Source organism: Stegastes partitus, unplaced genomic scaffold (genome assembly GCF_000690725.1).
Source record: "Stegastes partitus isolate 25-593 unplaced genomic scaffold, Stegastes_partitus-1.0.2 Scaffold366, whole genome shotgun sequence".
Lineage (NCBI taxonomy): Eukaryota > Metazoa > Chordata > Actinopteri > Pomacentridae > Stegastes > Stegastes partitus.
The window spans coordinates 358,939-375,563 of record NW_007578097.1 but is presented as its reverse complement, the minus strand read 5'-3'; the positions used below and the strand labels follow the sequence as shown (position 1 = coordinate 375,563).

At 42.3% G+C, this 16,625-nt stretch overlaps 1 protein-coding gene across 8 annotated transcripts in view; it reads right to left on the bottom strand.

Annotated features, from left to right (window-relative positions):
* The window catches only part of LOC103359323 (RNA-binding protein Musashi homolog 2), a 249,750-nt gene that overhangs the window by 97,699 nt on the left and 135,426 nt on the right, over nucleotides 1–16,625 (bottom strand). For all 8 annotated transcript variants that reach the window (XM_008284605.1, XM_008284604.1, XM_008284606.1 and 5 more), the window contains one exon: nucleotides 5,981–6,029. In XM_008284605.1, the coding sequence (XP_008282827.1) occupies nucleotides 5,981–6,029 (49 nt within the window). The remainder of the gene's footprint in view (nucleotides 1–5,980; nucleotides 6,030–16,625) is intronic.

The window sequence follows — 16,625 nt, the reverse complement described above, 5'->3', positions numbered from 1 at the left end:
GACCCTGCTCCCTCTCTTGCCTGAACAAAAGAAGGCATTATCAAACCTCACTCTCAGCAGTGCTAGATCCATTTGGTAAACAGCCTGTGTCCTACAGTAGTAATCAGAGGGTATTTTTGAGGGATTTGCAGGCTGGCCAGGAGGTATCCGCTGGAGTGATCTCTAATTGCTAGAAGCAGAGGCCTAGACTGCCTGGCGCTCTTTTGAAGCCATCGGCAGCAGCTTCCAGCCAGAGGAGCCAGCAGGGGGAGGCTTCCCACTGAGCAGCTCTCCTTTTTCTTTATTTACCTCTCTTTTCTGCCCTCACCATGCCTTCATTCTACTTTTCCTGCTTTTCTTGTGCTCAGTCCCCCTTCTTTCCGTCCTCTTCTTTTCTTCCCATTCTTCTCGAACTGTACTTGTTCCCTTTCCCCACTCCCCTTTTCCCCTCCTCTCCTACTCAGTCAATGAGCCAGCAATCACTTTACAGACAGACATCCTCTGCTCAGTCGGCCATGTTCAATCCCTAGCACCGGTGGCTGATGAGGCATTGTGATGACGTCAAATACTGGGGCTTTTCAGCGAGCCGCAGTTAACCTGTGGAGGCGCAGCCGCGCTTCCCAGGCTACAGGACTCAAACTGGCAGTCTTTGTATAAAATAATTAATGTAATATGCCAAAGAGATGAAAGATAATGAGGCCAATTATTTTTTTCTTCTAACCAAGTGAGCCTGGAGAGGTGAATTTATGTCAAATTGTTGGCGTATAATGACACCTAATACCACTTAAGCCTTTGTTACTATATGAGCTTCTGTATCCGGAGGCAAAGACTTTTGCTCTATAAAGCATACTTCTGAAATTATGACAAACACACACATATAAAAAAAAAAGGAAAAAATAAAATAAAACTCACCACATTCACTAAATAATAATATGGTATAGTTACAGACTGTCTTGCCTTTTCATAGGCTTTTGCATACTGTCCACATTGTTTATGCAGGGGGCTGTAAAAATCACCTGTGAAAAGTACAAAGAAACACAAATTGAAGGGAGAAAAAAAAAAAAAGAAAGTCTATGCTGTCATCCACACACACACAGTCTCACAGAGACACAACCAGTTTTTGGTTGTTTGGAAGGCAGTTCGCTCAGTGTGACATTGACTCCTCAGTGCCAATTCCACACTGGGAGCTGCACTTGCTAGCTTTGCTGCCAATCCAGGTAAAGAGATTACAGACACACACAATGCAGTCTTCTGTTCGTCTGCCAAGAAGAAAACCAGCCCTTTAAGCCCATAGAAAAAAAAAAAAAAAAAAAGAGCTATACACAAATTCACACAGTCTTGGCCCTTTCCTCACACAAAAACCAAGAATCCCCTTCTTCTCCAGGAACATGGCTTCTAATATGTGCCTCACTCAGTGGCTCTCTCATACAAAGCAGCCTTGTGACTAAAACAATCCAGCCTCCATTTCTTTATTCTGGTCCCCAGCACTGTTGCACATTACTATTACTTGCATCATTCAAATAAAGAAGGAATTTGGCTTACAATCAGTCACACAGTCATTATAAAGCTACACTAATGGGTGCTGTCTGGTTACAGACTATTGTAAAGCAATATGAAAGTAAGTTACACTAGGATTTCATCATCTTTCTTAATGGTGTAATTAAAAAGGTGAGAGAGGACGTGTGCATCACCCAAAATAGATATAGGTGCCACCTGCAATATTTTAACTTCTAGTCAGTTGCTAAAAACTTGTTGGAAACTAAAAACTTGGCACGGTACAATAGCTGAGTGGTGTGTGTATACCATATAGGAGTCCCTGGTTCAATTCCCAGCTGAGGACCATTTGCTGCGAGTCATTCCCCTGCTCTCTTTCCACACATTACCCCTCTCTTTCTCTCCACTGCCACAATAAAATCAAGGCATTAAAACGTCCAAAAAAAAAAGAAAACACAACCCAAAAAAAAAAACCCCGGCAGGGCTTGCACTGGTTTGTAGCAGCGCAGACTTTGCCGCTCAGGTATCAAACTCACTGTGACATGCACTTTTGACCCAATTAATCAGCTACTTATAATTCTAAGAGTGTAAATTAGCATTGGGATTGCAATGTGCTAATTTGCGTTGTATATCGTTTTTTGGATTCGTGTGCATGAGCCGCGATGCTGAGAAGCTGCTTGTGGATAATCAAAGCGGTGGAAGCGTACATCCACGCTACGTATTTCCCCTTGAAAAAGGTCCCGTGTGGATTAGTCTCATGCTACAGCGAGATATGTTGATGAAGAGAGTGGTAATGTGGTGGAGAAGGAGGGCTAATTATGGCGTGGCAGAGTAACACTTAATAAAGGACACGTATGAGTAGCAAGACAAAGAATTCATCTATCATCGACTGTATCTTTTACTCACAAATTAAACCCCAATGCTTTGGCGGATAATGATACTTGCCACTCTTTCATCACAGTTTCAATCCCCTCCTCTAAGAGATGCCATTTTTCTCACCTCGGCAACACTCTCCTTGGCACTACCAATTGTGTTTGACAGTAAAATCACATTTTAGATCATAGATCATATGTCAGCCTGGGGGACGGGAGTAGGTAAAGGATGACAGAATGATTTTGACTCAGGGCTATTCCAAAAGCTTTTATTTCCCACCCGTACAGCTCGTCCTGTCATCCAGAGGTGGCATGTGAAGTCATGTCGAGGGTGCTGGGAATGATGACTGGTATGTGTAGTCTGTGGCTGCTGTGCTCATGGCCTTGTCCCAGCCTGCGTATTGGAGCGCAGACACTGTAATCTGGACCCACCGTGCCGCTGAATAAACCACCCAGAAATGAGAAAAAGTTACAAAATACCCCAGTGAAACGCGCGCTAACAGATGTACACCTTCCTGATTTTTCTCTTTTTCTGTCACAAAACGAATGTCAGGAGAAGAAGGGAAGGTTGAAGGGAGGCGGAGTGGTGGGGACACTGCAGTGGAACATGGAACAATAGGCGCCCTCTGGCATCAACCTCTGGACAGCCCAAGCCGCTCACCAAAGACACTGAACTCACCCACAATGAACTGCTGCAGTGGGAAGGGAGGCTTTAGAGAGTTCAATTTCCAACACAATTGGCTGTATTCTACTCCTTTAAATGCCAAGGAGATGGTGTGCAGCGTGTGCCTTTGTGAGGAGCTTTGCTTACAGCGAGTGTCCTCTAGCAGGAGAGACAGAGAGAGAAAGACAAGAGGAAAAAAAAAGAGAGAGAGAGAGAGAGAGAGAGATGGCGAAGACAGGGCAGGGTGGGGAGATGGTGCGGGGACAGAAATAGTGCAAAAGAAAAGGAAGAACGAATAAGACTGAATGACTGGGAGAGATAGAGAGTAAGAAAAAAAAAAGTACAGAGAAAACGAGAAGGGTAGAGAATGTCTCCTCTGGTTGTCGTTTCGCCAGGCTCGCAGGGACCGTCTGAAGGACAATGCTGCTACTAGTGGAGTGTGACGTTTGTCCTCTATCCAATTCACCACAGCCCCAAAGAAAACACGCTCACAATCAAGTGTCGATCATGCATCTCATACACTATAAACTCTTCCAGACAAAATACAATGCATTCTAGTAATATACAATACAGACTTTAGGTGGAAAAAAATAGAGCTTGAGGAGAGAAAAAAAAAAAAAAGAGAGAGAGAGATGACATTCAAACAAGGGGATGTGAAGTCATAGTGCACCACAGCAGTGAGGTATCATTTTATTTTTATTTGTAAAAACAGAAGTATTATTTTTTATAACCTCACAAATGTTGAAGTAAATATAAACAGGCTTTCAGACTGCAGGGGCATTTTTTATTTATTTTTTTATTTTGCTATTTTTTTTTTCTTTATGCCGGTTTTGTTTCAGGCAAAAAATAGCTCCCAATGCCACCCTCCCTATTTCATTTTATTTTTTTAACAAAAGGCATTTTAGGCCTCTGTTACGTCACACTTGTAAAGTGCAGTCCGTGCGTTGCAGCATTCCAGGTGTGCAGGACAACAGGAAAAAAAAATGTAGCGCTTGTTATAAATATCACCACTGCACTTTGAAAACATTAGAGGCTCACAACTATGGTTTTGGAGACTTGCAAGTTATTGAACAACCACTATGGTTTTAGACGAAATGCAGTGAGTAACAGTTCAATTGTTTAAAAAAATAAATAAAAGAATTTTGTTATTTTTAGCTGTGGCAGAGCTGAAGAAAGCTCAGGCATTATTTTTTCATGAATCAAGCTGTAAGATGAAAATGAACACAGGTGGGGAATTGATTTGGACTGTGAGCCGCCAGATGCCTATCATTGAATCTGTAGGCAATGGTAAAGCGGGCTCAGGCACTGGTTTTCACTGATAATATATTCAATGTCCTTTCCTTTGTGGTCACAGGGCAGCTAAGCCATTAATATTACACAATCACACCAATGGCTCTGATGAATTATTCAGATTTTCTTATGGGTCTGTAATATTCTGTGCAATTCATCTGGAAGACCTGTTGTGTTTTTAAAGATGAAAAGCGTCAAATATCTACGCTTTCAAAATTCCCACTGGAACAAAAATATCAAAAAGCTAGTTAAGACGAAACGGCAACCGCGGGAGGAAACTGCACCTGCCTCCTGCCTCAGTGTCACACTCAATATAAATATGTCCGCTGTCATCAGAAAAATTGCCAAGGAGGCTGTTTCTCCATCATTGTCTTCATTTGAAGGGCATTTTGCAGCCCAAAGGCAAACGCCTAACAGACTCTCCGAGCGTGGCGCCCAACCCCTTTCACAGAGGGCTGGCGGTGCAGCAGACAGGAGAGAGAAGAGCGAGAAATAAGAGAGAGTGAAAGAAAAAGCCTTCGTCTCAAAGCAGACGTCACACTGGGTTCTGTCACTACAGATCAAAATCCCCTCAAAGCCATAGATCACTTCCACTATAGTTCACATGTTTCACACTTCGTAACTGTTTACCAGACTCAGAGAGTTTGTCTGCACAGCACACACACACACACACACACACATGCTGCGAGTTCACACACTTAAACACACACTGATACAGTCGAAAGAGAACCATAGAACTTTCCTCCAGAAAAAAAGAAGGCGATGCAACTCGCGATCCGAGTCAACTGCGCTTAAACATTTATACAGTTCGAGGAGGAGATGCGTCGCTCGGTGGCTCACTGCAAACAAATATTTACGTCTGTATGGCAAAACAGCCCTCAGCCCAGTTCAGTGAGATGGTGCGGTGCCAGCTCTGCCTACAAGCGAGCTGACTGGCGTGACGAACAGAGAAGTGTCTGCTCCTTTTTCTAGTGGAAATACCTGTCAGTGCCTGTCGACTGCTCGCGCACACAATGATACGTACACCCCGAAAACAGCCAGTCTCCTAAAAGTTCCCTTTACTGTCCCCGTGTGAGCCAATCGTAGCCAACACCAACCGCCACACGAGAGGAGGGGGGGAGGTTCTGGGTAAGTGACAGCTCCGTGTGTGTGTTTGCTGGTGGTTAAAGTCGGGCCTAAAAATGGTGCCGCTTGGCTTAAACACAGTGACACCGCATTGTGGTGCAGGGGGAGGAAACCTGTCTTTGGAAAGTCCTCTGCTTGAGAGAGAAATGTCCCCTCATCTCAGATAAGGAGCTGATGAGATAGAGCGATAAAGTCAGTGCTTCTCCTGAGTCTTATCTGATGCTGTTATCTGACTGCACAGCACCCACCATCTCACAATCTTTACACCCTTTAAGCACCTCTCTGAAACACTCACACCAGCATCATCACAGACACACACACTCACACACACTCACGCCAGCCAATGCTCAAACATTCTAAACACCGTACCAGCTTATTGATTACTTTGACACGCTCCCATTGTTGAACAGATGGTACACCTAATATCATGTGAAATGGAACTGTTCTGTGTTATCTCATGGGGAAAGGACATAAAATGACTATTTTCTCACCTTTCAGAAAGACAGAGTAAAAAAAAAACGGGGGGGGAAAAAGGGAACAGAAGCTGCACACTTACCTCTATGTCTGTTAGTAGTCTTATCAAACATAAGCATGGCATCATCAACCTGGAAGACATAAGAGGAGTACTGACATTAGCTTAATCTTTCCAGCAAGTACCTCACATCCCCCTTCTCCCCATTGAATCACATCTCATCTACTTACAGTAATTACTCTTAGAATATATATTCGCGCTGCTTTACACTTATTTCTCTCCAAGCACCTCTCTCCCACATAATCATTCCGTGATCACAGGATTATTGTCAGGTTTCTCTTTCCGTCTGTAGGTTGTAATTTTGATGATACAGGAATTTATGCAACCTCGGCGGTGTTACTCATTGTCTGTATTAAATGAGGCAAAAGATGTGAAGGGAAGAGTGGCAATAGGAGGGAAAATTAACAATAATGACATGCGGTGAAGAAGAAGGAGGAGAAGAAAAAAAAAATAAAAACGGAGGATTGTGTGGACAATATGTTTATTTTGATGAACACCAATGTCCGGTCTCGGGGAGAGTGACAGATAGACACATTACACTAAGCGGGCGTGAGACAAATGGGATCCTTCCTCATCTCACAGCCGCAGCAGCAGCAGCATCCACCATAATATCATCCTTCATCATGTCCAATAAAGCCACACACAGAAAGACAGCAATTTTTTTTTTCTCTCTTTCTACACACATCCCTGAAAAAAACAACAACAGAGACACACTCTTCTTTCTATAACTCTGATGAAATGCTTAAAAAACCGACTGAGGCATGCTCATTTAGCCTGTGATTTTGTCTTAGGGAAGAAAAAATAAATAAATAAATAAATAAAAAGAGACAGAGGAGAGCGGCAGCAGACAGAAACAAAGAGGAACACTGCACCATTCACTCCCCTGGTTATGGTCTCTAGGTAAGTGTAACGGTGTGCCGAGGAGGCAGTGGAAGGAGTGGAGGGTGGTGGTGGTGGGGTGGGGGGGTAGAAACACAAGCATGCATCTGTGTTTTTCATGGGAAGGTTACAAAGCTTCGGGAGGAGATGGGAAGAGACAAGAATAGGGGTCTCACTCAAGCCGAACTGTCTGATTGGATAAAGAGAAGTGCCTGGCAGCCAGGCAGACTAGCGCTGGCACACTGTTCATGCCACCCTCTTGCCACACATTTGGCACACAAGACGTTGGCACAGCTTGTAGAGGCCCGGTTACTCACTGCATGGCTCACAGGCTACATGCGGCTCCCAGGCACTTTATTTGCAGCCTCCCAAAAATATTTCTGAATTACCAAATATAGCTGATTTTACATAACCTATACACTAAATTTAGGTTGCCCGTGTTTGTGCAGACGCTGTCGCTTCTCACAAACACAACTCGTCACCTGAAATAGGTGAGGAGTCAGAGCCTGATCTGTGAATGCTGGTACGGAGGTGGGCCTCGTAAAATCCTACACTGAGTCGCAGCAGTTCTGCAGATTAGCAGCACAGATGCAGCACAACAATGGATGTTAAGTAAGGTTAAGTTAACAAAGGGAGCATTTCATATCTGTTGCAGCGTTGTGTGAGCGATGCGAAAGGTGTTGTCTGCTTTAACTGGCAGGAATTCTACCGTCAATTACTAAAGCATCGTTTACTGAAGCTCCTACTAGGAGGACAAAAGTGAGGCAGGCAGTCTATGTGAAGTATTAACAGCAGAAATCGGAACAAAATAGAATTTTTTGAGTGCGGGTATGAATTCCCCAGAGCTACAACTGTGGTACTGTAGCTGGCACTTTTGTACCATCACTAACGAAGTTATTATTTTCCCTGAACTGTTTCCCTTTGTTGACACAGCAGAGAAACACAAAAGAACGCGGTAAAAATAATGAAGTTTGCAATGTCTCTGAAAAATGTGCTATCTGATGACTGTGTGGTGGGAAAACATTAAAGCGGAGTACAAATAAACAGCTGCCAAGCAATATCACCTGCAGCAAGAGTTTTATACACAGACATTTATAATGCCACGCAACCTAACCTCTGTCTCATGCCAGGCAATCTAATGAAAATCACATTAAAGTGAAAGGAAGTGGGCTAACTGGAATTTGTAGCGCGGAGGGTTGTGATTTCATTGGCTGAGCTTGAAGAACACAGAGAAACTTCAGGGTTGTTTATCTTCAGTACAATAAGTCCATTGTTGTGCCTCCACCGGTTAATTACGCTGCTGTGAAATTAAAGGTGAGAAAACTTTGATTCGATCCATTTTTTTTTTTTTTTTTGTGGCTGGAATTCAGCTCATAACAGCAGAAAACGGTTTCTTATGTCTCCACGTCTGACAGCGTGAAAGCTGCACTCCGGAGCTAAGATGGAATGGCATGTTTACCAACTATGGTAAACGTTTAATTTGACAAGCGTGGCTGACAGCCTGTGATCATTTACATGGGAGACAGAAATTTATAGCATTTGACTTCTGTCATCTAATATCAGTATTACTGAAACAGCACACAGACCCGCTACTCCATGCATCAGTAGGAGTGCAGGCGCAACGGCTAGCAGAGCACATTCAGCTGAGAAAAATGGAGGGACCTCCTTCAAACACAATGACACATATTGATTAGCAACAATTTGGCAAAGTCTACTCAACAAACATAGAGCGCACCTCCAAAAACAATGGGATGTTATTATTTATGACTTCTGCGCTCAGATGAAATAGGTTTGTTTCCAACTATAATCGCTTAATTTGCAGTTGGCTTTCAAGTTGCTATCAAACTTAAAAATGAGCCTCCACGATATCTGACTGCTTTGAATTATGAAAGAAGCCCCCGCGGTATCATTAGCCATCAGCCATCACGAGCCCCTCATGCAACATGACATTCAAATATCTGCACTCTAATATTGATAGTATTGCTACTGTAAAGCCATTTACAGCCGGAGAGCAGGAGGACTGTTACTTTGTAAAATGAAGCGAGGTCTATTAAAGGAAGTGTATTATATAAATGTGTGAACTGTGTTGTTGTGACATTATTAGAGAAGGACCATCCTGTCAGCGAGACCCATCCAACAAAGAACACAGATTCACAGTGAAGCACTGATGGGCACTTTAACAAAGAATGTGCACATCATGTGAGGGTCACACTCCAGCAGGTCATACAATACAGTCCCCCCCCCTCTCACTCTCACTCTCACTCTTTCTCACTCTCTCTCTCTCTCTCTCTCTATGCCACTTGCAGAGTCTATAGAACCATCTCCTGTGCTTCAGGGCTTTTCAATGTAGTTATTCAAGCAGAACACAACTGTGTGCCTCCATCTGATAGAAGGTTAAGGACCTCTTCACTGCTCACAAAAAAGCCCGCCACACAGAGGTGAGGCCAGGCTCACCTCAGGGAAGAAATCTTTCTCTGTCCTCCTCCTCCTTCTCTTTCACTCTTCCTTTTCTCCTGGCACGGTGAAAAGAAAGGTTCAAAGGATAATGGCTGTCTTATCACTATGTAAAAGGGGAATGGGAACTCCAGCGAAGTGCCTGGCCTTTTGTGACAATGAAGAAAAGAGCAAAAGTCTATTTCACTGTGGTATATGCACTGGAACAGTCCATGACCACTTAAAAGGAGAAGGCTGCTGGAAGACAGTCAGGGGGCGAAAGGCCGGGCAGCTCTTTAACTAAACCTGCAGCAAACATATCTGAACCAAATAACCTCCTCCTAAAAAAAGGGCCGGCAGGAGTATATTAGGTGGGTGAAGTGTTGCCTTACAAGCAATATAACTTCTGCTCACAAAGGTAGTGATTTCATGCTCGAGCCCTTTTTGCTCTATAATCCCATTCTGTAAATTGACATATGATTCAGCAAGTGTTCGTATATTACAGCACATTGTCTTTACCGTTTCTAGGAATCCTGCAATTTCACCTTGGCTGAAAACGGCATCAGCTTACATTAGCTCGTGTGTGTTTTGAGGTTTTATTCCTGTCGGGTCGGATCAAACAACTAATGAGCGCTAATGCTAAACTTAGCAGACTAGCTGCAGCCTCCAGGTGCTGCAGAGCCGGAGGAAATGTTTAATATCTTTTACAGGTTGGTTGGTTTGATAGATTAGTAGTGCTTAAGCAGTGAGTGATGCAACTTTAAAAGGTTTTTCCAAGACATTCTGGCTTTTTTAGGCTTTTTCTGACTTCAGTCCTGGTTGCCTTTTTACCTGTCATGTCTGTCTGTGATCATTATTGTGAATGTAATGGGGTTACTGAGCTGTATTTCAGGATTAAATGGAGATTTTTAAGAAATAAGGGAGGGGAAAGGTGAAATATAAGATTGTAAAATGACCACAATAAGTTTGATTTAACCCTCTGAACATCAAAACCCCCTGGCTGGTTAAAAAAAATGTAATAATTACACCCTTTATTAAAGAAAAAAACAGAAAGAATCATCAGGATCATATGAATTTGTCAAAGCTTTCCCACCTCTTCTGCCTCTACTCTCCACCCTGTCCTGTGCACAAGCATGAATGTGAACAGGACACACTGGAACTGTGTTGTGTGGATCGGTCTGAGCTGTTTTGTTTGTTTCACATTTCCAAAGTCACCTCTGTGTACACTGGATTTTTTTTTTCAGGGCACACATAGAATGGACAGAAACGAGCTGAATTTGACAGAAAGTATACTGGATGAGCATTTTTAAATCATTTATAGTGGATGCACTGTTTTCTGCTAATGAAACTCACGTACGCTCTGTTGTAAAGCGACTACATTTTAAACTAATGACGGAGAGTGGCAGCTGACTGAGGATGAACCCCGAAACACTAGAGGAGTGAGAAGTCGATGAAACATTTGAGCACATGTAGGCTTTGAAGGGAAAGCAGACACATTCAAGCAAAAACAGAGAAATGATCGCGGTCAGTCAGCGTAGGAGAGTGAAGCTTTACATTGGTCTGGCTTAACACAGTGGAGGGGAAAAAAAAAAAGACTTATCCTGTTCCTGTCATATAGCATGAGACTTAACCTCACACCAGGCGCGACCTCTTTGTCTGTGTCAATCCATATGTTTAAACAACCTCCGAAAAATACATGATAATTCAAAAAAAAAAGGGAAAAAAGGTTGCTGAATGATGAATTATGTATCAAAGGACAAACACATCAATAAAGGCTAATGTGCTCTGTTTTTGGACAGGAAAACAGCAGAGGTGCCAGGTGACAGGGAGAGATTTAAGAGCTCTGGAAATGAATTATGACAGCGATTTAGATAGGTGTCAAATGCACATTTACATTCAGCTCACGGCTGAAGGCTAGCAGAGGAGCTTTCCTGCAATTTGGGGGTGACACTGATATAGATCATATCTGATGCCAAAGGAACGAAGGTCTCAGACACAGATAGTGACCTGGGAGTGGTTGCGCCTATCTTTTTGTCCGGGCTCTGATTTTTTGTGTGGCGAGCGCCGCTTGCACAGTTTCTTTCTTGCTTTGATTGCCCTTGTTTGTGTGCGGAGTTATCGGGTAATTTAGGTGTCAGTTTTGGTGTCAAAGATTAGTGGGAATTGTGACAACACCACAGCATGCTCTACTGTGTTTGCATGGCTTTACAGGCTCAAAATAATTTGGAAAAGCTTTTGTCAATATGTGGCCAATTTAACAACTGGTACAAATACTGTACCTTAAGGAGGGAAAAGAAAAATATCACTGTGCCAAATTTCTGTCAGTAAGAGTCTCGATAGATGCGGGTAACGTGAACCAATTCGACTCTCGATATACTCAACAGCAAAATCACATATTGGGAAGAGAGACCACTGTTTAACTGGAGGATCCAGGTTTAAGCCCCCTTGTTGGCAAGCATCCATTTTTCTAAAGTGTCTCTGAGCAAGGGACTGAATCCTTGCCTTTTCCAGGACCAGCTGTCGGCAGCCAAACCTGCACCACAGGCTCACAGCGGACAGGGTAAAAAGGGGTAAAAAAAAAAAAATCCTACAGGGATCAATGAAGTATCACATGATTATCATCATTACCATTATGACAGATAAGGGTCATGGTCAAGGAGAAAACTCAGCTGGCACTGCCCCTTCATCAACATTCCCTTCGCAATAGAGCATCTAATATTCTATTACAATGATGGCAATTAACAGAGAAATGATAGCGACCCGCTGACAATGGACAAATTTGTGACAACCCTTTCAATTGTTCTTTTGTAGAGGAAATCTATATCATTGTCTGGGAACGTTGAGCTGCAGTGTGCTGCATCCACGCTTGAGCGCTTTTACAAGTGGTGGTTTAACGAGGAGCAGAGGGCAAAATTTTAGCTACCTATAAGCTCTTGCAATTACACAAGGTGGCAAAAGGGACACTGTTCTTAAGCGTGAGCCTAGATGGGCGAGCTAGTTTTTTTTTTTTCTCCAGTACTACAGCAGAGGCCAGGCCGGCTATGTTTAATCTGGAGCGCAACCTTTTTCTTTCCCAAAAGGAATATTCCTTATTATAATGGATGAGTGGCAACCCTCCGCAGAAGTGATAAAAATGCACGGCTAGGGTGCAAACTTAACACACACGTCACACACATACAGATAGAAAAAGCACAGCGATGTAGGGTGAAGAGGCGCTTATCTGCTGTCTGCTCTGTCTGCCCCGTTTCTCTTTATTTTTTTTTATTATATTATTTTTTAGCAACTCTGTCTGTTTTCTAGTTCCTACTAGTGAAACTTTATTTATTTATACAGGATCTTAACTAATATTTTTCAGTCAATTTGCACCCCGATTACAAAAAAAACTGCCAATTTTGTGTGATATTTTTTTGGAACGGTTGATATTATAGAAACACAGAAAACAAGGGGAGCCACAAGGACGCCCTCGCAGCGCAGCATAATAATTAAAAATTAATAATAGATAATCACATATTTGACGAATGACTGAAAATCTCACCTGCCATGTGGTGTATTGTAAACTGTATGATTACACAATGGGTGAAGCCCACTGAAGAGCAACAGCAAAAAAATAAATAAAATAAAGGAGCATAGTGGTACACGATTCATCTATTTTTTAAATTTTAATTGCAGAAAAACAGCGAAAGACAAAAGGACTCGAGTGTTTTCCAGCAGTTATTCCGCTGAAATTCTTGTGTATGTAATTATTAATGATATACACCATTGGCGGAATGTCAACACTTATTCCAGTAACTTTCCTTCATGTTGACATTAACAAAATGGCTTGAGAGAAACAGTTGAGGAAGACAATTCCTCAAATCTGTCAGGATTACATATTTATGAGGTCCCCTGCTCAGCATCCAAGGAGGTCGCTATGGTGATACAAACTGATGTATATTCTAACAATGAACTTTGTGTGTCAAAGAATGCCTTAGAGCATTGTTGAAATGGTTAGTACAGATTCTACCAGGGCGCTCTGTGTAGCTTTCAGATCAGCAAATACACAATTAAAGAGACAGTCATGCTGAGGCCACTCTAATCAATGTACTGTTACAAAGAAATGTAATAAAGGGATGATGGAGTGATGCCTTCAGGAGGCTGCCGTATTGTTAGGGCAGCCTGCAACACTGTTGTGCCACAAAAATAGTTTATTAGCACAACTCCGCTTCTGCAAAACAAAAGAGTTAAAAAGGATTTCAACACCCTTTCCTCGTAAACGAACCATATTCCTGCCAAATACAGTTTTATGGGTGCTTTACTGTTAAGTAATCCTAATTATGCTTTATACAAACATAATACTGTCACCCAGGGAGTCTTGTTTACCTACTATTTTCTCACTTTGAGGTAAAATTACAATTAAGGTAGATTCAGTGTGGTTCCATCCTCCAAAGCAGCCATCTGCGTTACACAGCATACTGTATAATTTGGAAACCTTTCATATAGCATAAAAGCCAGCTTTGCATCCAGGTGATGTATTATTCGTTTAAAGCTGCCACTTTTGACCCCTTTACACAAAACAGGAAATCATTCATAAGGCTCTTCCTTCCTACGTGAATGGGACTTCAGTATGTTGCGGGGTCGAGCCCTGTGTTTGGTCTCACAGAAGCATGTCCACACAGTTGAGCTCAGTATGCTTGAGGAAGTAGGACTTGGCCTCGTCCATCAATCCGCCTGTCTTCCTTTGCCAAGCTGCAGGGAACTACCCATTATGGAGTCATTTTATTAATAGGGCCCCTTTCCTCTCCGCCACACTCTTGCAGAGTGCCTCCTCATTCTGTCAGAATGGAGTATGCCTGCAAGCCACCTCCATGAAACTGCTGCACCAGGGCCCTCCCTCATTCTCCCATGTGAAAGCTCAGGCTGGGAAATATTGTGCTTTCAAGCTAAAATAGTATTTGGAGAGGTGAGCAATCCCTAAGCCCTAGAGCAAACAGTTTAACATTGAGGACTTATTTAAAATGATGTCCTTCCTCCTGGAAAGCCAATCAGATTTCTCTGTTAGTACACACAGAGACACACAGACACACATGCATGACACACGTTCTACATCATGCTCCCTCTTCCCTCCTCCTCCTTAATGTAAATATAGCTGCAAGCAGCATTGACTGGAGGGCAGAAAAAGGTCAAAGGATACAATAAAATCTTCGGGGAGACTGTGTGAAAACACAGTGCAAAAGGTGAGGGAGGATGGCCGGGAAGGGGGTTGTTTAAACGGGCGGAACATGCGAGTAGATTGCAGAGGAACAGTCGGTCACCACTGGCTTAGGTACACAACTTATAGTCGACACATTTTATTACAGAATTAAATCATTAATTTATAATAATTCCCATTCTCCATTTATAATCTAGTTGCGGTTACTTTATAGTAATATGTAACGCGCCTATTTGGAATTAAAATGTTCTGTCTCTTTTACTGTCTGTCTTATAGTCTTCGGCGATGCTATTTTGGTTTTCATTGCTGCAGCAGTAAAAGTGCACAGGTAGTTTATGCTGACATAAAGTAGCCACCCATGTTTAAACCCTCTTCAAGAACCTCCTCAGATATATCATTTGGAAGCATAAAGCGGCCCAATTAAAAAATATACTGTAAATGTTTTCTACGTAGAACGGAATGTTTAATTATTGCCACTTGCTCGCTCAGCGCATGACTCACCCGCTATTTAGAAGCGCTTCCAACTTTTTAACACTTGTCAGAATCAACATGCAGAAAATAATGGCTGAGTCAGTGATATGCCTCAGTGATTCAGAGAGAAAGCTGCCTCAGAAAGTTTTTTTTTTGTAGCTTGCTTGCTGGCTAACTTATCCATCTATCCATATGAGTCTTCATTTAATTGTCTGCATAGTGCAAAATCAAAGGAATATCAAGCTACTATTAATACTATTACTGTATTTACTATGACTACTAATGCTACTACATATCTCTAATGCAAATATTAATCATTGCTAATTAGTTACTAGCACTAGTTGCACCACTTTTTGAATAAAGGCACAGTTTTATTATGCAATATAATCCTCACACGGAGGAATTCAAAGGAGACGCCTGCTAATAATGCGGCATGTACCTCGGCGACGGGGAAACCCATGCAGTCTCAGCAAACAAGGAACACTTCATTCACACGGCGGAATAAACGAACAAACATGTTCAGATTCAATGAGCTTCTTAATGAAATAAGACGTCTCTACACTGCGCAGTTTAAATATACAGTTGTGAAATACTGGCTTAACTGGGCTCTTTTTTTTTTCTCTCTCTCTCTTCTTCTTCTTCTTCAAAGGCGACGAATGACTCGCTAGAAATTAACCCAGTCTGAAAGAGAGCATGTCCTTCTCTGTGATAGTGCCTTTGCTCTTTTTTCACATGTGAATCTAAGAGATGGCCTTGAATTGGAGAGGTGGATTTCTGCTCTCTTTGTTGGTGATGAGTATACTCAGGAATGCAAAGTGCTCCGACTGCACCTTTGTGACTAGCTCAGCTTAACTAATTGACACAGCCTGCAATGCTTTAAATAATAAGCCATTGCTAACTGCGTTAATCACCGCCCAGGAAATAAAATGTAATAACAGACCTTTTTATTTTTGTATTCGCGAATCAGTGAAAGCACTCGATGACAGTTTGCTCCGACGCTCGCAGGTCTGATCCATAAATCTCTCTTAGGAGACAAGGTGTGTATTATGTACTTTGATATCAATAGGTGAACATGAGGGATAAAATGAACTGCTGGTTTGAATTGAATGGCATTCATTTCACTCACAATGGCCACCGTCCCTAATACCTGCAGTGTTTTACTTAGATTAGGCTTAAGCTTTTTTTTTTTAAAGGCCATTTCAATAATTTGACATTTCTCCCCAGAATAGGAGAGAATGAACACCGATAAAAACTTTTTTTTTTTTTCTCCCCCCTCTTTTCATGCAAAACACTTTCATCTGTCATTTCATGATAGCCCGTCTCTCTTTGTCAGCATAAATACGGGAGCCCCTATTTGAATATGGTTACACATCCCTCTATTTATTAAAGCTTGGATTAACATGACAGGAAGTTTTGTCTGGGGGCTCTTTAAGATGGCTCAGAGAGGCAATCTGGTGACAGTAATAGGATCCAGCTAATATACTTGACTGATGCTCCTTTCCCAGTGTTATAAAGCAGAACAATGGGAGTGGGGTTCTGGGAGTGAATACATTGTGTTTTGAAACTGTGTGTGTGTGTGTGTGTGTGTGTGTGTGTGTGTGTCTGGGGGGACGAGGGTGCGCTAATCAGCTAGAATACCATCACTTAGCAAATATAAGGGCTGAAGAAATAAAAATACTAAAGGTCACGGAGCAATTC